The sequence below is a fragment of the Notolabrus celidotus genome, chromosome 9 (genome assembly GCF_009762535.1).
Source record: "Notolabrus celidotus isolate fNotCel1 chromosome 9, fNotCel1.pri, whole genome shotgun sequence".
Lineage (NCBI taxonomy): Eukaryota > Metazoa > Chordata > Actinopteri > Labriformes > Labridae > Notolabrus > Notolabrus celidotus.
The window spans coordinates 37,104,440-37,131,673 of record NC_048280.1 but is presented as its reverse complement, the minus strand read 5'-3'; the positions used below and the strand labels follow the sequence as shown (position 1 = coordinate 37,131,673).

General features: G+C 44.0%; 1 protein-coding gene across 1 annotated transcript; it reads left to right on the top strand.

Moving 5' to 3' along the window:
- The first annotated feature begins 1,511 nt into the window (after positions 1-1,511).
- On the top strand, positions 1,512-26,556 carry oclnb (occludin b). The gene is made up of 9 exons (XM_034693067.1): positions 1,512-1,639; positions 5,930-6,006; positions 13,040-13,748; positions 13,859-14,023; positions 19,719-19,834; positions 21,153-21,257; positions 21,368-21,539; positions 23,101-23,142; positions 25,891-26,556. Exons 2-9 carry the CDS (start codon positions 5,954-5,956, stop codon positions 25,987-25,989), a joined length of 1,461 nt encoding a protein of 486 aa, XP_034548958.1. The 5' UTR covers positions 1,512-1,639; positions 5,930-5,953; the 3' UTR covers positions 25,990-26,556.
- The last annotated feature ends 678 nt before the right edge of the window (positions 26,557-27,234 follow it).

Sequence of the window (27,234 nt, the reverse complement as noted above, 5' to 3'; positions counted from 1 at the left end):
CAGAGGCCATAGGCTGTTTCCGAAATCGCCTACTATACTAGCAGTACATACTGATATGTCCAAAATTCAGTATGTAGTAAGTAGTATGTGAACAAGAGCAAAATCTGCAGTATGCCAAAACTCCCCGGATGTCTACTGATTCGGGAAAATATCTCAGTGTGCATCGGACCAGTCTTCCTCGCGTACTGTTTCCCATAATGCACAGCGCTCGTTCTGCTTTTTCTTTTTCCTCATTTTTTGACGGGAGGAAATCCGTTTTTGGGTGCTGTGAAAGTTATCAAATTACATATAAACTACTTCCTAACTTTTTAAATCATAAATGGATGCTAAATAAGCATTTTATTTATCGGCTTCGCCGTTGTTTACTTCCGCTTTCCGAAACCGGAAATCCAGCGAAGTCTGGCTCAGCATGCCGCATGACAGATCGGACAGAACAGTCATACTACATACTAAATTCAAATGCAGTATGTAGTAGGCAATACCTACTGACTACTACATTAGTAAGTAGTATGTAGCAGGCCGTTTCGGAAACAGCCATAGTCCTCGTCACAGAGGTCGCCGGATCAACTCCCAGCCAAGACCATGTGCTGCATGTCTTCCCCAAGCGGCAACCTCCAGTCTAGAAATATGAGTCCAATGTGGAAGTGCTAAAAACTGCAATTCATCGAGGATCCGCTTGAGGCTGGCTCCAGAAGTACCAGGAACGACATACCCATTCAAAGAGACAAGCAATTTCGAAGATATTGAGATTATGAGTCTTCCAATGAGAGGCACAGCTGACTTGATTGACAGGCGGGAACACTGTAGCTGTTGGCTAGGAGGCTCAAAGCCCGCCTCTTTACGTCACATTCACTCAACAGCAGCAATATGGCTGTCGCCGACGATTGGCCTCAAAACAGCGCTTCAGAAACAGATGGGTGATGTCACGGATACTACGTCCATTATTTATACAGTCTATGCTCTTCCCCCACTTTCTGCTCCACTCCCCATGTTTCCTGTCTCTCTTCAGCTGTTCTGTCATAAAGACAAAAATGCCCAAAGAATATAACTTAAAAAAAATGAAAAAAAAAGGTTATTACACATCATCTGAAATTTGAGATGGGTCTGAGTTTCTGTTTTTTTTTTACCTATTGTAATGTAGAAATAGAGCTAAAGTTAACAAATAATCACCTTGTAAAATAACCATTTTTAGAATAAAGATGTGAATTAATTTACTAAAACCCTGTGTTCATCCATTAAGGAGAATAAAAACCCCTGATTGAACACCTCACTATAAATAGAAGAGGTGGAACCTGGTGAAAGTGTTGTCCATCCCTCTTCAGTAAACACCTGTCTGCACTGAAACTGCTCACCTGCTGTGACAGAGCGACCCGTGCTGAGGAAGAGTGAACCATAAACCTGTCTTCGCTTTGTCTTCTAATTGCTCTGAGAGCTGCAGCAGGAGAGGAAGAGACAGGTTTGTCCTGTATGACCTGAGGAGGAGGAGGGGGAGGAGGGGGAGGAGACCACGTGACCAGCACACACCTGTGGGCGCGTCCTTGTGTACTACCTGAGCTTTGACGCGCGCAGTGTGTTGTTTGCGTTCATCACGGGAGAGTCAGTGTCAGCTTCTGTCCGGATATCACGGTTCATCATCGAGGTGAGTCTGTTTAAAACCTTTCAAACATCAGGTACACTGCAGGGGGGGGGGGACGGGAGGGGATGACACACACGTCGACTCACCTGTGCGCGTGTTCATTTACATCTTTAGCTTTAAATTAACCGAAGAAGAGTGGGTTAAAGCATTCATGAGGGAATACAACGAGTTCACAGGGGTTTTCTCCTGAAGCATGAGGAGAGGTCAGCTCAACATGTCTGATCATATCTGTGAAAGCTTTTATGGTTCTCCTCTTCTTCTCTTTGAGTTTCTGTCATCATTTAAACTCTGGATCTGAAGATGAACCCTGTGAGGTCATATCAGGCTTTAAAAGGAGAATATTTACATCCATCCTCATGGTGGACCTTCTAGTCTTCAGTTTCAGTGTGAAACCAGCGAACCCAGATCTCCCTCTCGGTCTGAGACTTATCAGCTGATCGGGTTTGAAACAGGCAGTCTCGGTTGTTGTGCTAGTATCTCCCCACCCACTACCTGCTGCTGCTTTGTTTCACCACAAACACACCTGAGGACCAGAGAGAGGGAGGGAGAGAGAGAGAGAGAGAGAGAGAGAGAGAGAGAGAGAGAGAGAGAGAGGCAGAGAGAGGCAAAGAGAGGCAGAGAGAGGCAGAGAGAGAGAGAGAGAGAGAGAGAGGCAGAGAGAGGCAAAGAGAGGCAGAGAGAGAGGCAGAGAGAGAGAGAGAGAGAGAGAGAGAGAGGGAAAGAGAGAGAGTTTGTTTTCTATCCACCATGTTGTAGTTTTCTGTCCACATTAACCCTCACAGGTTATCAGCAGATTAACTTTTAAACGTGAACTAAAAACCTTTTTATTCAGTCTGGCTTTTATGTTGGGTTTAACAATTTTATTACTTACTTTTACTGTTATATTGATTTAAATGTTGCTTTATTATCTTATTATTTTTAACTGGTTATTTTAATTAATTAATTAATTAATCAATTATTTTATTTTAATTTATCTGCTCAGTTTTACTGATATTTGTATCCTTAATTTTATGATATGAATAATGATTATCTCTGGGATCATGAAGCGATAACAGCTTTAGATTTAGCTTACTGTCACATCACCTGTTCACATCTTCTGTTGTCTCTGTGTTGTTGTTTTCCTTGATTTGCTCAAAGGACAGCTATGGTTATGTGATTCCTATGAGATTAATTCTACTCAACCTCACTTAAAGCTGCTGTGAGGAACTTTTGATTTATATCAGTTTTGGTGACCCCTTGTGGACAAAGTGATACCTCTTATCTCTTGTTCTGTACGCGAAAAAGTAGTGTTTTCAACAAAACTCACCCTAGTGTATTTTAACAGCCAGATTTATCACTCAATGTGATTATTTGCCAAAAAAGGGTGTTTCTAAAGCCAAATGTCAATCATGTGGTCTGACACCTACCCCCTCTGAGTGGTTTAAGGCATTAAAAATGACAACAGAGAAGGTATCAGTGTTGTTGTTTATGGTTTGTTTGCTTTTGAAGGTCATAAAGAGGCATCAGTGTTGGTTTCAGTCTGTTTCTCAGCTGGTGAAAAACTCCTCATAGTCAGGGTTCCCATGCGTCCTGGAAAACCTGGAAAACCTGGAAAATAGTTGACTAGTTTTTCAGTACTGGAATACACCTGGAAAATGGGAGAACAAGTAAAATGTCCTGGAAAATCACAGATTGTCCTGTAAAATTATTCCAACATGACTGCGTGCGACCTGACAAAGTTAAAAAAACACATCTCCATTCAACATTTGTGGCCATTTATTGTCATTTAGTTCTATTTAGGTAAATTTATGCACTGATCCTCTGATTATTATTATTTATTTATTTCAGTAAGGCAGCTTCCAGAGTCCTTTGCTGGCTCTTTTGTTTTTTTCTCAGCTAATTTTATATTTTTTGAGAAAATAGAAAGCTGAGATGAGAGTTGCCCATCATTGTTACTTGGTTGCACTAATAAAGTGAAGTGCTGTTCATCTGTGGTTGCATTATTCTATAATCAATTTGCTATCATTTTTAAGCATGTAAGAGATGATTTCATGGATAGCCATAGACTTTCAATGTAGACTTCCACTGAGAGGAACATATTAGATTATTTAGGAACTAAATTAGGAACTTAATTTAGACTGTCATACCAGCTTGATAATCACTGAAAATGTCCTTGAAATGTCCTGGAAAATGATCTCTGGAAAAAAGTGGGAACCCTGATAGTGCCTTTAACTTTATTTATAGAGCACCTTTCATACAAACAAGTATGCAGCCCAAAGAACAGAGAGACAGAAAACAACACAAATAGTAAAATAATAAAAGGCGTAATTATAAATAAAAAAACTTAAGATAATAAATAAATTCAATACATTGAAATAAATAAAATAAGTAAGAGTAGAAAGAAAAGTTAAAAAGATCCGATAAATACAAGAAATAAATACGATAAACTGATAATAAATAAATGATCTCAAAGTGTTGAAAGCTGGCTTCCTCTTAAAAAGATTATTCAAAACAAGATTCATATCTTTGGATACAGTTTTTGTAAATAAAAAAAAATTCTGCTCTGTTTTTCTGAATTAATGACATCTATAGTAAAATCCCAAGAGCACATCAATGCCACACAAGGAAGCTAACATGCCCAGTGTTCAGTTTAATCCAGGTTTATTTTGCTTTGGGTTTAAGACAGGGGTGTCAAACATGCGGCCCGCGGGCCAAAACCGGCCCGCCAGAGGTTCCATACCGGCCCGCGGAATAACTTTGCAAAATGAAAGGGTTACATAGAAGACATTAAGACTGCAATTTTTCAATAAAAGTAACTGCGATTTCAGATTTGTCCTCTACGGGTCGCATTAAATTATATTGTTGACAGAGCGCACCTGAAAGCCGCTTTTTTTCCTGGGACTTTTTTCTTAAAGTGAGGAAATAGATTAGGCTACTTGCTGTTTGCATAATCCGGTTGAGCTTCATAAAGATAGAGCACTATAAGATGATCCACTAAATAGTCAACTTTACCTTCTTCATTATTATAATCTATCTTTTCTTTTGCTGTAAACATTACACTCGATGTCAGGTGAATGGGTAACCTGTGTGTTTGGTGTGTTCGCAGCAGGTTTCAGGGCTTTAAGAGTAAAATATTTGGCCCACTATGAGACTCATCATGGCAGAAAATACAAGAGTTTTTGTAGAAAGATAGTTCATCAAATGTGAACATTTTCAGAATGTGCTTGTACTTTTTTGCACTAAAACAAAGGGAAAATTTAGAGTTGTCATTATTTATAGGTTGTTATGTTGTGATTTTACTGGTCCGGCCCACTTCAGATCAACTTGGGCTGTATGTGGCCCCTGAACTGAAATGAGTTTGACACCCCTGGTTTAAGACATTGGGAGATACTCGTGTCTCTAAGTAACATAGATGGTATTATGATTAGCTTGTCAACTTTGCACAGGCGCCTGAGCACTCTGCAGCTTTTAAGACGTAAGGCCCGTTCTGAGAAAAACAGAGCAGAGTGTTTTTTAATTCAGAAAAACAAAACACTTTTCTCATAATTCTGACATAGTTAACGAGTTAATTCAGAAAAACAGAGCAGATTATTTTTTCTGATGTGAATGCAATACGCTTCAGTAAATTTAATATAGTAAAATTAATAAAATAAGTCAAAGTTAAAAAGCTGTCATGATATCTCAATGAGGAATCACTGGAGGTAAAATAAGATGTTAAAAATCAACACAGAAAATAAAATACATTTCTAACATTATAAAAAACTAAAAGATTAAAGCAGTACAAGAAGATGCTAAAACAGAAAAATAAAACAGAATAAAATATATTCTGAGGTAATCTCTTATTTTTTTATTTTTTTATTTAACCTTTATTTAACCAGATAAGTCCCATTGAGATCAAGACCTCATTTTCAAGGGCAACCTGGCCAAGAGGTCAGCAGCACACGTCAGAATAAATGGCACAACTCAAAAACATGAGTTTTTGTTTTTCTAAAAATCATCATATGATAAGGTCTCATTAATAACTACATAAATAATGAAATAATCCACCATCAATGAAAACTGAATAAATAATTAATGTGAAGCTATAATAATTTAAAATAAGACGGTATATACTTTAAAAAGTGACTGCAATTTGAACTATATAATAAATAAATGAAGTAAGATGGAATGATGGATTGATGATACTGTGTTATATGAAGGAGAGCTGCTTTCATTGATACAATGCTAACCAGCTGTGCCATCTTTAAAGCTTCTTTACACCATGGAGACATCTGAACATGATTTAACCAGCACCTCTCTGTTTTTATTTTGCAGGTTTAGTTCCAGTTTCATTTCATCATGCCGAGCAACAGGCGCAGCACACCTCCGTACTTCAACAATGGCGGCAAACAGTGAGTTCAATCCTTTCCCTCTCCTTTAGTCTACCTCTGAGACCCTATCCAGTGAGACCAGATCCTCAGCGCTCAGGTCTTCTTCTCATTTGTTCAACGTAAAGGGAGCAGCAACCCTAAACCACTGTTAGATCCCTTTGAACTGGATTATGATGTGACCACACCTCACAGTGTCACAGTCCAGACCTCGTGTGAGGAAACCTGAGCTCTCATGGTCCACATGCTGCTCGCAGAGATTTTGAATTGGATTTAAAGAAATACTGATAACAGCTAGGTCATTTGGATCATTTGGGTCTTTGTCTGATGTGCTTTTGATTTTTGCACGCTGTGCTGTAACAGTACCAGCACAGATACGTATATAACAGTCATTGAAGGGAAGACTTTTAGGTCCATGCATATTAAATCATAAAGGAGGAGGATTTTTAAACTGTTGTGCATTTTGAGAATGAAGTCAAAATATTTAAACTCTTCCCTGATCTTTGGATCTTATGATGGGCTATCCTCCACTTCATAATCTGACTTGTTTACTTTGTGTTTCAATCTCAGTACAAAAACATGACGAAGCCTCATCCAGGCCAATTTAAATCCCCCAGGGAGATTATTAATCCATCTCCAAGCTGTTCTTCTGAAGGGGCCAGTCTCACTTCTTTTGTAGGCCATAAATCAGAATCAGAAATACTTGATTTATCCCAGGGAGGGAAATTCAGTCATTACAGTTGCTCTATAAACAATCAGTTATACAAATACAATAATAAGCTCTGTAGAAAATAAATACATGGTTGAAGTCCCTGGAGATCAGGGAGAGGGCACTCTGGTGGTCTGTCTGGAGATCAGGAGGAGGGCATTCTGGTGGTCTGTCTGGAGATCAGGAAGAGGGCATTCTGGTGGTCTGTCTGGAGATCAGGTAGAGGGCACTCTGGTGGTCTGTCTGGAGATCAGGGAGAGGGCACTCTGGTGGTCTGTCTGGAGATCAGGGAGAGGGCACTCTGGTGGTCTGTCTGGAGATCAGGAAGAGGGCACTCTGGTGGTCTGTCTGGAGATGAGGAAGAGGGTACTCTGGTGGTCTGTCTGGAGATCAGGGAGAGGGCACTCTGTTGGTCTGTCTGGAGATCAGGAAGAGGGCACTCTGGTGGTCTGTCTGGAGTTCAGGAAGAGGGCACTCTGGTGGTCTGTCTGGAGATCAGGAAGAGGGCACTCTGGTGGTCTGTCTGGAAATCAGGAAGAGGGCACTCTGGTGGTCTGTCTGGAGATCAGGAAGAGGGCACTCTGGTGGTCTGTCTGGAGATCAGGGAGAGGGCACTCTGGTGGTCTGTCTGGAGATCAGGAAGAGGGCACTCTGGTGGTCTGTCTGGAGATCAGGAAGAGGGCACTCTGGTGGTCTGTCTGGAGATCAGGAAGAGGGCACTCTGGTCGTCTGTCTGGAGATCAGGAAGAGGGCACTGTGGTGGTCTGTCTGGAGATCAGGAAGAGGGCACTCTGGTGGTCTGTCTGGAGATCAGGAAGAGGGCACTCTGGTGCTCTGTCTGGAGATCAGGAAGAGGGCATTCTGGTGGTCTGTCTGGAGATCAGGAAGAGGGCACTCTAGTGGTCTGTCTGGAGATCGGGAAGAGGGCACTCTGGTGGTCTGTCTGGAGATCAGGAAGAGGGCACTCTGGTGGTCTGTCTGGAGATCAGGGAGAGGGCACTCTGGTGGTCTGTCTGGAGATGAGGAAGAGGGCACTCTGGTGGTCTGTCTGGAGATGAGGAAGAGGGCACTCTGGTGGTCTGTCTGGAGATGAGGAAGAGGGCACTCTGGTGGTCTGTCTGGAGATCAGGAAGAGGGCACTCTTGTGGTCTGTCTGGAGATCAGGGAGAGGGCACTCTGGTGGTCTGTCTGGAGATGAGGAAGAGGGCACTCTGGTGGTCTGTCTGGAGATCAGGAAGAGGGCCCTCTGGTGGTCTGTCTGGAGTTCAGGAAGAGGGCACTCTGGTGGTCTGTCTGGAGATCAGGAAGAGGGCACTCTGGTGGTCTGTCTGGAGATCAGGTAGAGGGCACTCTGGTGGTCTGTCTGGAGATCAGGTAGAGGGCACTCTGGTGGTCTGTCTGGAGATCAGGAAGAGGGCACTCTGGTGGTCTGTCTGGAGATCAGGAAGAGGGCACTCTGGTGGTCTGTCTGGAGATCAGGAAGAGGGCACTCTGGTGGTCTGTCTGGAGATCAGGAAGAGGGCACTCTGGTGGTCTGTCTGGAGATCAGGGAGAGGGCACTCTGGTGGTCTGTCTGGAGATCAGGGAGAGGACACTCTGGTGGTCTGTCTGGAGATCAGGGAGAGGGCACTCTGGTGGTCTGTCTGGAGATCAGGAAGAGGGCAGTCTGGTGGTCTGTCTGGAGATCAGGAAGAGGGCACTCTGGTGGTCTGTCTGGAGATCAGGTAGAGGGCACTCTGGTGGTCTGTCTGGAGATCAGGAAGAGGGCACTCTGGTGGTCTGTCTGGAGATCAGGAAGAGGGCACTCTGGTGGTCTGTCTGGAGTTCAGGAAGAGGGCACTCTGGTGGTCTGTCTGGAGATCAGGAAGAGGGCACTCTGGTGGTCTGTCTGGAGATCAGGAAGAGGGCACTCTGGTGGTCTGTCTGGAGATCAGGGAGAGGGCACTCTGGTGGTCTGTCTGGAGATCAGGGAGAGGGCACTCTGGTGGTCTGTCTGGAGATCAGGGAGAGGGCACTCTGGTGGTCTTTCTGGAGATCAGGAAGAGGGCACTCTGGTGGTCTGTCTGGAGATCGGGAAGAGGGCACTCTGGTGGTCTGTCTGGAGATCAGGAAGAGGGCACTCTGGTGGTCTGTCTGGAGATCAAGAAGAGGGCACTCTGGTGGTCTGTCTGGAGATCAGGAAGAGGGCACTCTGGTGGTCTGTCTGGAGATCAGGAAGAGGGCACTCTGGTGGTCTGTCTGGAGATCAGGAAGAGGGCACTCTGGTGGTCTGTCTGGAGATCAGGGAAAGGGCACTCTGGTGGTCTGTCTGGAGATCAGGAAGAGGGCAGTCTGGTGGTCTGTCTGGAGATCAGGAAGAGGGCACTCTGGTGGTCTGTCTGGAGATCAGGAAGAGGGCACTCTGGTGGTCTGTCTGGAGATGAGGAAGAGGGCACTCTGGTGGTCTGTCTGGAGATCAGGAAGAGGGCCCTCTGGTGGTCTGTCTGGAGATCAGGAAGAGGGCACTCTGGTGGTCTGTCTGGAGATCAGGAAGAGGGCACTCTGGTGGTCTGTCTGGAGATCAGGAAGAGGGCACTCTGGTGGTCTGTCTGGAGATCAGGAAGAGGGCACTCTGGTGGTCTGTCTGGAGATCAGGAAGAGGGCACTCTGGTGGTCTGTCTGGAGATCAGGAAGAGGGCACTCTGGTGGTCTGTCTGGAGATCAGGAAGAGGGCACTCTGGTGGTCTGTCTGGAGATCAGGAAGAGGGCACTCTGGTGGTCTGTCTGGAGATCAGGAAGAGGGCACTCTGGTGGTCTGTCTGGAGATCAGGAAGAGGGCACTCTGGTGGTCTGTCTGGAGATCAGGAAGAGGGCACTCTGGTGGTCTGTCTGGAGATCAGGAAGAGGGCACTCTGGTGGTCTGTCTGGAGATCAGGAAGAGGGCACTCTGGTGGTCTGTCTGGAGATCAGGAAGAGGGCACTCTGGTGGTCTGTCTGGAGATCAGGAAGAGGGCACTCTGGTGGTCTGTCTGGAGATCAGGAAGAGGGCACTCTGGTGGTCTGTCTGGAGATCAGGAAGAGGGCACTCTGGTGGTCTGTCTGGAGATCAGGAAGAGGGCACTCTGGTGGTCTGTCTGGAGATCAGGAAGAGGGCACTCTGGTGGTCTGTCTGGAGACCAGGAAGAGGGCACTCTGGTGGTCTGTCCGGAGTCTGGCTATGGCAGCGTTGAGAACGTTGGAGCTCTATGCCTCCTCTGCCTCCATGTGTCCTAAATCTCCAGAGTTCTGCTTCCTCTCACTGCATCAACACAGTGTGAAAGCAAGAACCTGAGACCCAGACCTGCAGCCAACAGGTCACAGGTGCACACGCTGAGAGGAGGCATGTTTATTTTGTATGGAGGTGACTCCAGACGTCTGTTCTCTGTGTTTCACTACAATGATTTGTGATTTGTTGTGCAGCCATCCCGGTATCAACAAAGATGAGGACAGTTTTTAATTTCTGTCTCCTCTCTGAGAGATTCAAGCTTCAAATGTCTGAAGCTGTTCACTTTAGAGTCCCATGATTATTGAACATTTCTTTCTACGTTGTCATTCAGTTAGAGGAAGATGTGAGGTGTCAGCTTTCATTGTGGTTGAACAGGATGGTCTGGCACCAGGTGTTTTGTGGGTGGAGATTTGAGCACTGGGGAGGTATTCGTTTTGTTTTGTTTTCTTGGATAGCATAGAGCAGAGGAAGAAACACGGACACCATCACTTTAAGTTTGAGGCAGCAAACGGGTTCAACCATTAGATTTGATTTACAGTTTGTGTGATGGATGAGTTCATATCAGAGCGACAGACTGACTCTGCATAAAACAAAGACCAGGACAGATGAACCTCAGGTGATCTGCCTCTCCGCTGAGATGACTTCTGTCTGTCAAACACTCCCAACACGAGGAAACACCATGGCTTTATGACACAGCATCAAGAAATAGCATCACAGTGAGCTCATGTGTTTTCTTATGACAGGTGAATCTATCATCTCTCACATGAGCAGAGCCGGAAGAACTCCTGGATTAGAGCTGGGAGATATTAAAAAAGATGTTATCAGGGTAATATATTTAAGTCGGTATCGATAATTATCACGATAAATATTAAATCATTATTTCATTTAAAGGTAAAGTCAGATTTTTGCTCCTGAGTGAAAGTTGAAGACAGTTTGTTAGTTTGTATCTGGATTTAGTTTCTGATGAACTTCTTGAATCCATCATTTCTGACGGTGCTAACAGGAAGCAGGTCTTTAATGGAAGATGAGATTTTTGTGAAGTTTTAGTTTGTAGATTCTTGTTTTTCTCAGGTTGAGGTCATTTCCATAATTTGATTAAAATTTACAACAAAGATATATCAAACTGTATTCTCCCCCCGCCCCACCTCTGTCCCTGTTTTGTTTTATTTACATGTTTTATTTTTTTAGTTTTCATCTTATGTAAAGCGTCTTTGAGTACTCAGAAAAGCGCTATATAAATTCTATGAATTATTATTATTTATTATTATTCTGTGTATCAGTTTATAGAGTATTGTTTGAGTTGTGCTCTCCCCTTTAAGGTTGCTAAGGGTTACAGGCAGAGTGATGTTGTTTCCCACAGTGCAGTGAATGCATCACGGTTATTCAGTGTTCAGTTGTCCTACGGTCGTGGTGGACATTAAAGGTGTTCACAGCAGAAGTTGTCTCTGTGCTCTTCCTTTACCCACATCCTGAAAGTAGATTTAATGAAGTGTATGAAGTTAGTAGTAGGGGTGTAATGATTCTTTTTAACAAGGATTTGATTCGTATCATGACTCGTGGTTGCCGATACGATTAAAGGACGATATTGGTTCATTTAGAACGATTCGATCCGAAACGATTCAGTGACTTGAAATCGATTCAGTAACTATTTAACCAAAAAATTCAACCAGTGGACTGTGAGATAAACACCCTGATACTGGACAGTCCTAGATTCCTTTTGTTGACATGATGTTTTTGTCCTGAGCCGAGTTTTGTCCTCGTCTCTGACTAAACATGCTGGAGAGGCCTGAGGCTTCTGCAGAGCTGATGTTACCTTGATGAACGCTGCAGCAGGTGCCTGGACGTCCGGCGCTGTGTGAATCCCATGGCGCCTTAGTAGGTGGTTGGATAAATTTGTGGTGTTGCCGTGGTAACTTTACTTGACCTTTACATGTCCTACAAACAGCGAGCGACTTATTTAGAACATCTCCTTCTTTGTAAAAGCCAAAGTGTTTCCACACGCTGGACTGCAATTGTGGCTTGATCATTTCTTGTTCTCCGGCTTCTCCTCTGCCATCCGCCATGCTATGTTTTGTTGTCTGCTGGCGTGTGGCGATGACGTCACAGACAGGCAGCCTGAATTGAGTAACGTTTAACATCTTTATCATTAAAAGTGTAAAAAAAAACACATCCATATAAAGTCTGCCGTGCTTAAATCCAATGTGTTATTTCCTAGTATGGATACAATCAATTTATTACCTTTAAAACGATGTTAGATCCATATATGTCGTCTGGAAGGCCAACTTGCCGAGCACAGATCGATGTAGTCGGATCATAGGAATATAAATGGATACATCGATGTAGTAGAGGAATCGTTACCCCACATCCCTTGTTAATAGTTAACACAGAGTCGACACAGTGTCATACTAACGACTCTGCTCTGAGCGGGTAGGTTTTGAGTTTTCTTCAGTGTTGCTGTCGCTCCTTTCAGCTGTGTTTACACTCCGCCCGAACGTCTTTAAGCCCCGCCTACCTCTAACCCTGCAACATGATTGGCTATTCAATGCCCTCTTCTTCTTCTGTCCAACATTAGGTGGCAACTAGCGTCTAAGGTTCATTAGCGCCGCCTCCCTTTCCAGTGGGCGGGTGTAATTACAGGTTTTAATATGTGTAATTTTATCGAACATTTGTTATATTTATATTGAGTAAAATTATATCACGGTAATTATTGTTATCAAATTATGGCCCAGCCCTATCCTGGACTACATGTTTCTGTGATGTTTCTATGTGTAGAAATGTTGGATCATTGTGTGTCGTGTGTTTATCGTACAAACTGGATCAAAAGATGTCAGATTTCTTTATTTATTGCGATATAATTTCACCAGGTTTATCTGTTTTTATGCTTTAAATAAATAAAGGCACACTAAGTAAAAATATCAGTGAAGGCAGGATGAAGCTTTTACTCTGCTGGGTGAAAAGACACGCAGTGAAAGTGAAACTATCCACAACATGTGTGGATTGTTGTCAGTGTGAGAGTTTCTATGTTCTCCTCATGTTGAGTTTTAAAATGTAAATCTCTGCACCCCCTAACCTTTGCTCCTCTTCCTCCTCCTCCTCTCCTGCAGTAAAAGCAGCAGACACAGACACAGCGAGCTCATGTCTAACCGCACCTTCTACTACCCCGGAGACGAGATACTGCACTACTACCGCTGGTCGTCTCCCCCGGGCGTGATGAAGATCCTCTCCATCATCATCATCATCATGTGTGTGGCCGTGTTTGCGTGCGTGGCCTCCACGCTGGCCTGGGACTACGACATGGGCCTGATGGGTCTGGGGGGTGGAGGACTGATCCCTGGTTATGGAGGGTACGGCGCCGGATCTTACGGCGCCGGATCTTACGGCAACTCGTACGGCGGCTCTTTTGGCGGCACGTACGGCAGCTCGTACGGCGGGGTCGGAGCTGGATCTGGTTCTTATAGTTATGGAGGGTCACAGATGGATCCAAGAGCCGGCAAAGGCTTCATCATCGCCATCTCCGGCATCACCTTCATTGCTGTGCTCATCATCTTCATTCTGGTGGTTTCGAGGCACAGCACGGCACAGAAGCCAAGCTTCTACGTGGCTGCCATCGCCATCAGTGCCATCCTGGCGTTACTCATGCTCATCGCCACCATCGTGTACCTGGTGGCCGTGAACCCGACCGCTCAGTCCACAGGGTCCATGTACTACAGTCAGATCCGTCAGCTGTGCGCCCAGTACCAGACCCAGACCCAGGCCCAGGGCATCTTCCTCAACCAGTACCTGTACCACTACTGCGTGGTGGAACCTCAGGAGGTATGACACGCTGCGCCGGGGTCTAGGGGTTTTGAGGTTTTGGGTTTTGGGGGTTTGGGGATCTGGGCTCTTTGTAGTCAGACTGTATAAACGTTCTTCTCTCCCCTCAGGCGATCGCCATCGTCCTGGGCTTCCTGGTGTTCTTGGCCCTCATCATCCTGCTGGTGTTCGCCGTGAAGACCCGCAACCAGATCAGGCGCTACGGCCCCGAGCGCATCCTGTGGGAGGAAGTGAAAGTCATCAATGATGGTACGCACAACAGCGTCGGAGAGTGGGTGAGTCAGCATGTGTGTGTGTGTGTGTGTTTTTGTGTGGTGAAATGTTTGCTTTAGAGCTACAGACTGGATTAGGATGACACACCTTCATCCATCAAGCTGAATCCAGATCAGGTACACGCAAGATTAAACCAACAGGTCCTCTTAAACTGGGTCAACGTTACAAACACCAGCTGTGCAGGTTTAAGTGTACGCAGGCTTTTTAGATTTCAACAGTTCTACAGATAACAGATAATCTATCTATCTATCTATCTATCTATCTATCTATCTATCTATCTATCTATCTATCTATCTATCTATCTATCTATCTATCTATCTATCAATGAGATAGGATCCCAGTTTATCAAAAAGGAAAGTTTGAAGCCTACTCTTAAAATTAGAGAGGGGCGCTCAAATTCCGTGGAAACTGAGAGATCGTCAAAGCTGCTTTAAAACAAATGTTAATGTTCTGCTCCTTCTTGGAGGGGAGCGAGTTTATGCCTCAGGTGAAGAGGGGAGTATCTCAGGGTCTTATTCAGGATCAGAAGGCTGACAGACGCGTTGTGCAGCATCAGCAGTTATGTGTGCGTTTCACTGAACCGAGAGGGAGCTGAGCCTGAGGGTAAAGCATTCAATCTACGCTCCAACCCTCGCCTCGGGTCATGAGCTGTGGGTCCTGACTGAAGGAATGAGATCTGAGATACAAACAGCTTCCTCTGCAGAGCGTCTCTGCTCAGAGTACAGTCATTACTCCTCTGCATCAAAAGCAGCCACTCCAGATGGTTCTTGTGTGTCCTTTTTGGAAGGAGACCCGGGGTAGACCTAGAGCTCGCTGTAAGAATGAGATCCTGTCTGGGTACGCCTCAAGATACCCCAGGAGGAGCTGGATAAGGGATGTTTGGGGCGACATGCTTATCCAGCTGGCCCTGAGTGTCATGCACACACAGAACCAAGTCCACATGCACACACAGAACCAAGTCCACATGCACCGAAGGACAGATGTCAGCGTGAGGAGGCTCATAGGGACCAGCAACACCTGCAGTTGGAAGTTCAGTGCCTTGCCTCTCCTGCTACCAGCTCAGTGTCCTTCTGGTTCCCAACCAAACGCCAACCTCCGGTCTAAAAATGTGAGTCCAATGCAGAAGTACCAAAAACTGCAATTCATCGAGGATCCGCTTGAGGCTGGCTCCGGAAGTACCGGAGGGGCTGTTGAGGGGCTGCTCTCCACTGTATTGGTCGCTGATGTCAGCGTCGTACTTTTTGTGTTGTCTAACTCAGTAAAAGAGTTTGAGTTTAAACAGTTGGTGAAAAGGTTTGGGATCGGGGCGCCAGTTTAGCTCAGTGGTTGAGCCGTGTGCCCCATGTACGGAGGCAGGCGTCCCGGGTTCGGTTCTGACCAATAGACTGTATAAATAATGGACGTAGTCTCCGTGACATCACCCATCTGTTCCTGAGCGCTGTTTTGAACCCAGTCGGCGGCGGCAGTCATATTGGAAATGCTGAACTCAACCTAACTTAGTGTGAGATAAAGAGGCGGGGTTTGAGCCTCCTAGCTAACAGCTATGTGTTCCCACCTGTCAATCAAGTCAGTCATGCCCTTATTTGGGCAAAGCTTGTAATCTTAATATCTTCTGAACCGTACCGTTAGAAAATAATTCACCCCTCGTACAGTGTGTGCTGATAGAGAAATTAGCTACGTAGACCCAAGCCGTTTTTTGAACCAGGCTGTAAATATGTTTATTTCTGCTGTGAAGATCGTCTTCTTTGAATGGGTGTGTATGTGGTTTCTGGTGTTTCTGCAGCCAGCCTCAAGTTCTGACCCCCTCACTCACTCACTCACTCACTCACTCACTCACTCACTCACTCACTCACTCACTCACTCCTTCCATCCTCTCTGAGTGAAGTCATAAATAAATACATAAGTTCAGGATCAAAAGTACAGAGCAGAAAGAACAACATGAAGCTGACCAGAGAGAGGGTGTGACAGGAAACTTATAAGAGCTGGCAGGAGGCAGAATGTAAAATCATTCAAACACCACCGTGAGCATCCTAAAGAGAGCATTAAAACACCTCTCACTGGATCCAAAACCACTTCCCACCTCCGAGTTCAGGATGAGACCTCAAACATCTTTACACTTTAAGGAACACTTTTTGTAAAACATCGATACTGGCTTTGATAAACAGAAACTCGTCTGGTCAGAGTGAAACTGATGTTTTAGAACAAACTTTATGTTTTTAAGCCGCCTCACAGTGCTGTTCTGTAAACGAACCTCCTCAAAGTCTTTAAGGCAAAGCAAGTGATAAACACCCTGAAGACCTGAAGACCTGAAGACCTGAAGAAGTCCCAGGATGTTTGCCAGAAAACGGATCCATGAGAAAATACTTAAGTTTGAAGGAGCAGCTGCTGTGTGGGGCAGAAACAACATGACCTATAAGTTGAGACAGAAGAGCCGTGTTAGTGTGTGTTAGTGTGTGTGTTAGTGTGTGTGTGTGTGCGTGTACGTCAGGGGCAGATGAGGATGGTTTCATTGGTAGTTTCTGGGTGTGGTCTGTAAGGCTGAGCCGTCAGGATGCGGTGTAGTAAAATCTGATCCCTCTATATAATCCTGAATCTTGGACAGATCTTGAAACCACTCTGATGTTTTCAGCTCCGTCATGTTGGAGTCTGAGGACACTGACACCAATGAAAGTTTTAACGTCTTCCATAGTTCCCATTCCAGCTGAGTGACGTTTCCCAGCCCAGTTCAGCGGTTTACTGAGAGTCATTGTCTCGGGCTTCCTCTTCAGGTCGTGATGGTATCACAGGTATTCAGGCATGCAGGCCGAAGCAGAGGAACCGGTCGGTCCTGAGGAAAAACACACACAGCTGAATGTTTATGGTGCAGAGAGAACAGGTTTCTGAAGCGTAAAGTAGGACATGAGCGAGAGCAGCCTCGGGTAAACCTGACTCGAACCGCAGGCTAGACATTCTTGTAGAGGAGAAACACAGGAACGAGTGCTGTGCTGTTTTTACTGATCATTTAGCGCTCATTACAGAATGTAGGCTGTAAATGTTCATCTTTAGTGTGACCTAGTCTACCAAACCACTGGATTGATCCCTCCCCCGTCATTAAGGGGATCTTTGTTAGGTAAATACTCACCTCTTTTTCATTTGAAACCCTGATCCAAAGACTTCTGCTACCCAGAGATGTGTGTTCAGTCCACTAAACGATAAACCATGTCCCCTTCCCTGGTCAGCACCAGCCTGTTTAACTAGTTATTAATGTTGTTATTACTGTAGGCCTATAATGTCGTCACATGTTGTGTCTGAGCTGTAGTTCAGCCTCCCTCCACTAGCTGGAGCTGTAGCTCTGGTTAATGTCTGCTGCCATAATGCTCTTTAAAGCTCTACTACCTGGATGCAGAGGAGTACAGGTGATGATGGCCCAATCTCAATGTCCTCCCTGAGCCCTGAGCCCTGAGCCCTGAGCCCTGAGCCCTGAGCCCTGAGCCCTGAGCCCTGAGCCCTGAGCCCTGAGCCCTGAGCCCTGAGCCCTGAGCCCTGAGCCTTTCTTGACTTAATTGACGTAACCTGAAAAGTTTAGGACAGGAGGCTGTGAGGGCTCAAACTGTAGAGCTGGAATGAGACAGCACTTTGAGACTTCTCACGTCACCTGCATGATGTCACCAGCTCACCTTAGCAAATTTATTTTGCAAAATTTTTACTTTCCTCAAATTCAAGGTGCTTAAGGGACGACTGACTGCCATGTGATCCAGGCTCTTACCGTACAGACTGCTTAAACACACAATTTAAAATACACAAATAGGCTATATAACTACAAATATATAAATTATACTGTATACACATATGTGTGAATATAAATAGATTAAGGCTGTTTTATATATTTGTACTTTTATTTAAATGTCATTGTAACTTTCATGCTTTTTTTTTACTGTTGCACTTTTTTAAATTTCATGTTACGGTTTTCGTTTACCTTTCCATGCCCACGGGCCTCCCCTAGGAATCCTATGTTTAACATCACAATGCTATGAACTCTGGGTAATTCCCTTACACTAAAGGCTGATTTATACTTCTGCGTTGAATCAACAGCGTACCCTACGCCGGGGGTCCGCGTAGCTCCCGTACCTATGCCGAGGTCTACGCACGTAGCTGACGTGCACCTCCTCCAAAATGTAACTCCCCGTAGAGCCGGCGCGGACCGCAAGCCCTGTGATTGGTCCGCTCGGCGGCTTTGTCTTTCCCGCATTTACAACACTTCCGGGATCCCGGACATCGGCCGCACATCGTCCGTGTATTTCATCTCCTCCTCTCTATTCTTCATGTAATCATGTCTGTATGATAAACAGCAACATGTATCAGCTGTAGATTAACAGAACACGCTCTGAATCTCTGTGGAAAAGGAAACAGAGATCGTAGCGGGACTGGAAGCAGGAGACCGGCTATCAGAGAGACCACACTGCCCTCAGGCGTTTCGGCGGAGAATTGCTGCGCGACCATAGACTGTAAAAAATATGGACGTAGTATCCGTGACGTCACCCATCTGTTTCTGAAGAGCTGTTTTGAGACCAATCGGCAGCGGCAGCCATATTGCTTCTGTCGAGCCAGAGTGACGTAAAGAGGCGGGCTTTGAGCCTCCTAGCCAACAGCTGCAGTGTTCCCACAGGCAGCTGTGCCTCTCATTGGAAGACTGGTAATCTCAATATCTTCGAAATTACCGAATTAGAAAAAAATTCACCCCCCTCACAGTGAGAGGACGTCGAGAAATGAGCTATTCAGACTACACTCATCTTTTGTACCAGGCTGTAAACATGTTTATTAATGCTGTAAAGATCAGCTTTTCCCCATTCATGTGTATGTGACTTCCGGTACTTCCGGAGCCAGCCTCAAGAGGATCCTCCATGAACTGCAGCTTTTAACACTTCCGCATTGACTCATATTTTTAGACCGGAGGTTGCCACTTGTGCGCGACACAGACCCACCGACGCACAAGTATGTGGGGCTCATGTCCGCGTCAGCCCCTGCTGCGTAGGGGAGACGCAGAAGTATAAATCAGCCATAAGTCTGCAAAGATGCCCACTTAGGGAAAAGGGGCATAAAGGGCTCAAAAAGTCAGAGAGAGGTCCCTCACACACTTGATGATTTGACAGTGGGACAGCCCTTGGCCCTCACAGACCAAGTGGGAACGCGCCTCAAAGTCAGTGAGTGTGTGAGGATGGACATTGAGATTGGGCAGATGTCATCTGGTAGCACGGTTGTTTTCATGGCTGCTCGTGAAGCTTTAACAGAGGAAGTGTTTCACTGCAGGTGTTTTGTTTCTTTGATTCCAAACTACTTTCTTCATGTTTGAAGTCTCATCACTGCGGCATCTAAACTGTAAAACATGAATGCATGTTCCTGCTGCTCTTAGCACAATGATGAAGCTTAGTATGAGAGTGCACGTGTCAGCAGAATGATGAATAAAGACGGTCTGTTCTTAGCTTGCAGCCTTGTTTGTTATCTTGTTGTTAGCTCAGTCTGATCAAGTCATCATTTTCAGATTTGATAGACGTCTTATGGACCACAGAAGAAAAGTCTTACCTTTAGTATAAACACAGAGTTAAAAAATCTACAACATAAAATTTCTTTCACAGCATCACTTTGAGAAACAAACTAAACATCTATAGAAACATTTTCTGTTCATCTCTGATAAAAACTGTTTCCTGTCTCTGTCCTCAGGTGAAAAATGTGTCGGGTGACCCAGAGGTGCCTCTGAATGATGCTAATCCTCACGTTGGGGGGTCCAGAGACTACCTGGACCATCTGGACAACAACAAACCTCTCTACTTGCCAGGGTGAGCTGAGCATCACACACACACACGTCCCTGTTTAGAATCAGCCTCCTCAGTGCGCTTAGATCTGTTTCCTGGCACCAGAGGCAGGTACTTCTTTGGTACCTGGTTCCTGTTTGGTTGGTACCAAAGCATTGATATCATGTAAACACAGCTGGTCCATCCTGTCTGTCCTCAGGCGTCAGGAGGTTTGATGTTGTGTAACCGGGTGTTTACATTCTGGACGGTGTCTGACCGGGCACAACACTCATACATGTGGGCTCACTTCACTGACCTTAATGACTCTTATCAAAAAGGGACCTGGTTTATTCAATCAACCTTTATTTGTATAGCGCCAAATCACAACAAACGTTATCTCAAGACTCTTTTACAAACAGAGCAGGTCTAGACCACTCTATGTCAAATTATGAACAGAGACCCAACACCAAGACAGGATAAGACTCAGTCTGACCCCACCTTAATCCACCATGAGCATTGCACCTCACAGTATTTAGCTAGTTACAGCAGAGAGGACAAACTTCCTTTAACAGGCAGAAACCTCGAGGAGAACCAGACTCATGTTAGACAGACATCTGCCTCGACTAAGTTGGGTCTGGAAAGAGGGATAGAGGAGAATGAGAGAGAGAGGGAGCGGTGATAGTGATGAGACGAGTAGTAGTAGCTGTTGCCGCTGGAGTCCAGCACGTCCGTATCAGCTGGAGTCTGGAACGTCCACAGCAGGAGGACGTCTACGGCAGCTCAGAGGAACCTACGAGACAAGGGAGCTCAGGGACTCCAGAAAGGTCTATGGTTAGTAACTTTAATGGGACAGGAAGACTTAAAGTGAGTGATGGGGGAAAGGGGTGAGATAGTTCCCCCGGCAGTCTAAGCCTATAGCGGCATAACTAAGAGCTGGTCCAAGCCTGATCCAGCTCTAACTATAAGCTTTATCAAAAAGGAAAGTTTGAAGCCTACTCTTAAAAGTAGAAAGGGTGTCTGCCTCCCGGACCCTGACTGGTAGATGACTCCAAAGGAGAGGGGCCTGATAACTGAAGGTTCTACCTCCCATACTACTTTTAGAGACTTTAGGTACGACCAGCAGGCCTGCATGTTGGGAGCACAGTGTTCTAGAGGGGTAATAGGGCACTATAAGTTTAATAAAAGTCATGCTAGCAGCCTCGTAACAATCATTCAACCCCCTCTGATCTGAAGCCATGCAGCAACCCCGTCCTCATACACATATCAAACCCATACATCCAGCTCTCCTGTGCAGACCCTGTTTTTATTCACTGGTTCTCTACGTGGCTGCAACAAAAAGTGTAAATCTATATTTGTTTTTCAGAGACTCGGAAATCAGCAGCTCTGTCGGCATCCTGAAGCCCAGACTGAGGGATTACGACCCCGGTGTGGAGTCAGGAGACGACCTAGAGGAGGAGGACTTCAGCGTGTGAGTAAATTAAAGCAGTAGTTTGTGATTTAAACGCAGGACATGCAGCCCCTGAAGAGCATTACTCTCTATACCTGGTTTACAAACGATGAATTTGACTCTGTCTGCAGTTTGTTTCCTTCCATCGTGGATGAACAAGAGCGACTCACCTACAAGCGGGAGTTTGATCAGGATCATCAGGAGTACAAGAGTCTGCAGGCGGAGATTGACGGCATAAACCAGGACCTGGCAGATCTGGACCGAGCGCTGGACCGACACCCTCAGGGTAGTCCTCAGTTCCTGGTGAGTCCGACCTCCCTTAAGATTGGAATAATTTTTGTGTTTAGAATAATGTCAACGTAAGAATTATTGAAGACCATCTAAATGTTTACAGGTTAATATGTTGACACCTAAAGGTGACATATCATGCAAAATTGACTTTTTAATGGTTTTTTACCTGAAATATGTGTCCCTGGCATGTCTACAAACCCCCCGAGAATGAAAAAGATCCATTCTGCCCCTGTTCTGATTTCTCCGCCTTTCTGTAAATGTGTGTGAAACGAGCCGTTTCAGACTTCAGTGTTTTTGTTACGTAACAACAATATCCGGTCTGTCACGGAGTCAGAGCTCAGAGCTTGTTCAGCCCATAGACTGTATAAAATAATACTGAATCCCTCCTCTGTTTTTCATTACCTGCACACATGTGTGCTAACAAGGAGCTTAGGAGGGAGGCATGCTAGTTGTAGGCTGTCTTAATAAACACAAAGGTCGGTTTTACTCCCCACGTCTGCAGATTTGAAGATCTAGTGGATGATTTTTATTTCTCATGGATAAGTGCTAGCGCTAATTAGCATAGCCACATAGCTACATGTTCATAGCTGTAGCTGTAGCTGTAGCTGTAGCTGTAGCTGTAGCTGTAGCTGTAGCTGTAGCTGTAGCTGTAGCTGTAGCTGTGTACCAAGACACACGTCGACATACTGACAAATAAAACAACAAGAAACACTAAATCTGTGACCAATCCTTCAGAAAAGGTCCTGCTGCCTTTCTGGCAGAGATCGGTTTTACTCCCCACGTCTGCAGATTTGAAGATCTAGTGGATGATTTTTATTTATCATGGATAAGTGCTAGCGCTAGTTAGCATAGCCACATAGCTACATGTTGGTAGCTGTGTACCAAGACACACGTCTACATACTGATAAATAAAACAACAAGAAACACTAAATCTGTGACCAATCCTTCAGAAAGGTCCTGCTGCAGGCGCCTCTCCGTCAGGATCAGATTCTGGATCAGATTCAGAGGGTTGAAGTAACGTGATCTCTGAGCAGCCGTGTATATTCAGCCAACACGTAAACATTGGATCAAAGTGCTGGAGAGCCGAGGCACATCCACTTCCTGAGGGGGCGTGGTCAGAGGGAAAACAGAGTGTTCTGAGGACTGCTGAAGAAGAGGGTTTTTCAGGCAGACCAAAATCTGATTTCAAAGTGTTTTTTTGAGCATAAACTTTAAAGACATGTTTTGGGGACCTCTTAGACCAATATATATTGATGAAAAAAGCGTGATATGTCACCTTTAAGACTAATGATTGATGGAAATGTTGTTTTTAATTTTAGATAACACCAATTTAACTTCCCAGTTTTCAGGAATCATGCTAAATATGAAGCCCAAACTAACATACTGGATATTTAAGTTCTTCAAAAGAAAATTACTGGCATATAAAGTGTGTCATGACCCCTGCAGCAGACGTACAGGTTCATAACTGATCACCTTCAGGGACCCCAGTATATCTACAGTCAGTGTTTTAACCTGTTAGTATGACTCTGTCCTCTGTGAGGAAAACGATTGACCTCTGTCTCTGTAAACTCAGGATGCCATGGACGAATACACCAAACTGAAGAATCTCAAGAAGGTGAGCTTTGAATCAGTCTTCATTGTCTAATTGAAGCTCTTTTTTGTATCTCTTTAATGATGTAATCATTCAGTTCAGCTCTTCTTCACTGTGTGATGTATTTGAGACAAACACAAGGTAGTTGTGCTTTAAGAAGGATGAGCTATCAGGGAAGAAACCTTCACCACTGCGCCATCTACTGGACTCTTTAGTAGCCTATATGGAAGCAAATATGTACCAAAATTCAAATTCAAATTCAAATTAGAGAATTAAAATGCATTCATAGAAATGCTTTTGGATTTTTAGAATGAATACGCATTTCGAATTTTCTTTTTAATTTGAATTATGATAATAATTTAATTTAACTATACTTCAAATATCTTTATTGAGTTTTCATCACATCTAAAAATACAAAACACAACACACAAAAATACAACAAACAATAAAACATAGAAAACACCAGGGTTGGGCGGTAATATTCCACATTGCCACAGATGGTACAGTATTGTGCAGAACAAGTAAGAGGAACAAGCCTCCGTGACAGTGATACCTGATGAAGTGCAATAGCCCTTCCCCCCCTCCCCCCCCACCCCCAGCTGTCCTGAAAAAGTGAAGGCGTAATATATAAGGGTTAGTTTGCAGCGCACACACAGAGTCAGATCTTACTTCTTATACCAAGGGCCGGATTAAAGCTCATCTCATGATGTTTTAGTTTGGGTGTCATGAAAGTATGCTAAGAAAGGTTCCCATGTCTCATAGAATTTCCTCTTTGAGCTACTGACAGAGAAACGTAACATCTCGAGTTTGAGACAAGACATTACATCCTGACGCCACTGGTCAAGCGTGGGCAGGGCAGCACCCTTCCATTTTAGCAGGATTGCACGTCTGGCCCAGAGTAAGGCAAAGACGACCATGCAATGTTCTGTAGGAGTCAGGTGAGGGTTATCCCCACCAACAGCCAAAACAGGGCAAGGGTAGGGTGAAGATTTAAATGTTTCTTTAATATTGTAGATAAAGTATGGAAAATGTCATGCCAGAATTTCTGCAATTTAGGACACAGCCAATAAATGTGTATCAGCGTAGCATCACTATAATTGCACTTGTCACAGGTGGGAGTTATATCAGGGTAGATACTGGACAGCTTGACCTTGGACATGTGAGCCCTGTGGACCACCTTAAATTGAAGTAGACAGTGTCTAGCACAGATGGAGGATTTATGTATTGATAAAAGAATGGAGTCCCATTGGTCATCAGAGATGTGTCCCAAGTCCTGTTCCCAAGCCGCCTTAATCCTGTCCAGTGGTGAACATATCAGCATCGAACTGATGTTGTGTAACATGGACAGCGCACCTCCACCACAGTGGATCAAAGGAGAGAAGGTGTCGATTGGGTTAGCTATGGGCACTGAGGGGAACAGGGCATTTTTTGAAAATTAAAAAGCAAATGTCATTTTCTTTTTCATTTTAATTGTGTGAAATAATTAGCATCGTTTAGGATTCAAATTAACTCAACTCAACTCAACTCAACTTTATTTATAAAGCACTTTAAGAACAACAGCAGTTAGACACAAAGTGCTGTACAGAAACATAATGGATAAAAACAAACAATAAAATCATAAAATCAATAAGAACAATAAGATAAAATAAAGTTGAAAAATAAAAATAAAAATAAAAAGGCACTGAAACAAGAGCAGGGTCTCATGCTGAGTCGAAAGCCAGGGAATAAAAATGGGTTTTAAGACGACTTTTAAAAGTGGACAGTGAGGGGGCTTGTCTGACGGCTAAAGGAAGATCGTTCCACAGTTTGGGAAAATGGAAATAGGATTAATGCTTATTAATTTTAGTTATGAGTCACAGAATGCACCCATATTTGGAAAATGAATAAGCATTTCTGTTTATTTATTTATTTATTATTTAAAAGGACCGTGCATATTAATTAACATTTCTGTAAATATGCCAGAGTTAGCCAAAAGGCTAGTTTACATCCGTAGTCCCTTGCCAGATGTTAAAAAGGCTCCCTAAAAAAATCATGATTAAACAAAGATAAAATTGAGTAAAATAAAATCAAAGTAAGAAGGTAGAGGAGAAACCAAAACACAAACAAACAAACAAACAAACAAACAAAAAAGAAAAGAAAAGAAAAGTACAAATAGCACCATACGATTAAAAATGACTAAAAGCTACATAAGGACATGATATGACAGTTTTTGAGAAAGTGTCCATGGACATAAAATACATGGAGCAAGACAATCAGGAAGCAGCAATAAGGAAATATTAAAGAAGACACATGCAGACACAACAGGACAACAGTTAACAGTGCTGTACACATTTGCATCAGACAGTGACTACCAATCATTAAACTAGCTGCATGCAGATCAAATGAGGCAACATATAGACTGAGCGACAGCACAACGAATAGACAACACAAGCAAGCAACAGTATGTTAAGGAAAAAAACACAGGACAAATTCACAGATGGCCGACACAAGGTGGCAGCAGCAGGGGGAGATGTGTTTAGTGCTGACAGAGTTGGTTGTTCTGTTAATGCATTTTAATTTTCAAAATTGTTTTTTCATTTTATTTTTGGTACATATTTGCTTCTACAGCCGACATCATGACTCCCTGTGTCCCTCAAAGCCTGAGACAGATAGCACAGACAGGCTTTTTTTGAACTCTTTACTTTAAAACAACAAACATGACTTCTTTGCAGCCTCTGGAGATGAAAATGTTTGGTGCATGTAATAATGTGGATGATTGTCTGTCCTCTGCAGTCTCCTCATTACGAGATAAACAAGAAGAGGTGCAAATATCTCCGGTCCAAACTGTCACACATCAAGAGGAAGATCAGCGAGTACGACCGCAGACCCTGAGATGTGTCCTGAGGAGACGGGGCTGAAGACCTCTGAGAGTTTTATGAAGAATTGATTCAGGTGTAAAAAGGTATTTTAATTGTTCCTCTCATGAAGTAATGAAGTGAGAGAGGTGATATGTGATGTTTTTATTTCAGTACTTTGACAAAGCACTTTTTGTGCTTCTTTATTGCTTTTCTAAAAACATGTTTGTAAGTTTGTATTTTATGAAGGCACGGCTGAGATAGGACACACTCCTGCGTTATAAACTCCCCTACCAGCCTGTAAATATTGTTTATTTGAAAACGTTTTAAAATGTGTCTGCTGTAAGCTTCTCTGTTCTCTCTGAGCTGCCCTCTGTAAACCTCTCTACTCTTCATCTCATGATGAAGTTAACATGTTCTCATTCCCACGCCTCTTAAAGCAAATGAACAACGTCTTGAATGTAAAGATTTCCCTCTGATGGAGATCAAACCTGTTTTCTCAGTTATATAAATTTCGGTGTTCAATCGTGAAGTCATAACTGTTTGTATAAGATGTGTTCTGGAGAAAGCAGGTGACAGCTTTTAATAAAGATTTTATATTCACTCCGGAGCTCTCTGTGTTTCTGTGATGGAAGGAAAGATGGGAAGAGGTTCAGCACTCTGTGATAGACTGAGTGAGCAAACAGTTCAACAGGTTCAGAATAAAGTTCCTCAGAGTAACAAAGAGTTTGTGGATTTCATTATCTACAGAACATAATATCATTAAAAGATTCAATCAGGAGACACCCCTGTACAAGAGGGACAAGGACCAGAACCAAGACTCTGTAGTCAGTGGCGGAGCCAGGGGGTGACCAGGGGTGGCCATGGACACCTCTGAAAACTGATTGGCCACCCCAGTGGCCACCCTGAAATTCTTAAACATGATTGGCCATTTGCCATTTCAGAGGCATTACTTCTATTTAAATCAGAGACAGTAGTTTCTGTGGATTTGAATATTATTGTTGTTGATGCTGTGATTTTGGACAATCATCTTCATTTTGAGTCCTTAAAGCGTTCAGATCAGCAGATTTAAATGTTGACACTCTGTCGAGTTACATTATTAATCTTAACATTAGAAATCTACAAATTTGTAACATTTGTTAAATTATTCTATGAAAAGAAGTTAAAGTAGATTTGATTATTGAAGGTAACCCTACTAGGTTTGGGGTAAGCCCATAATGTTTTCCCACGCCTGGCCACCTCTTAACAGTCAGTGCCCCAGTTTGGCCACCCAAGTCAAAAC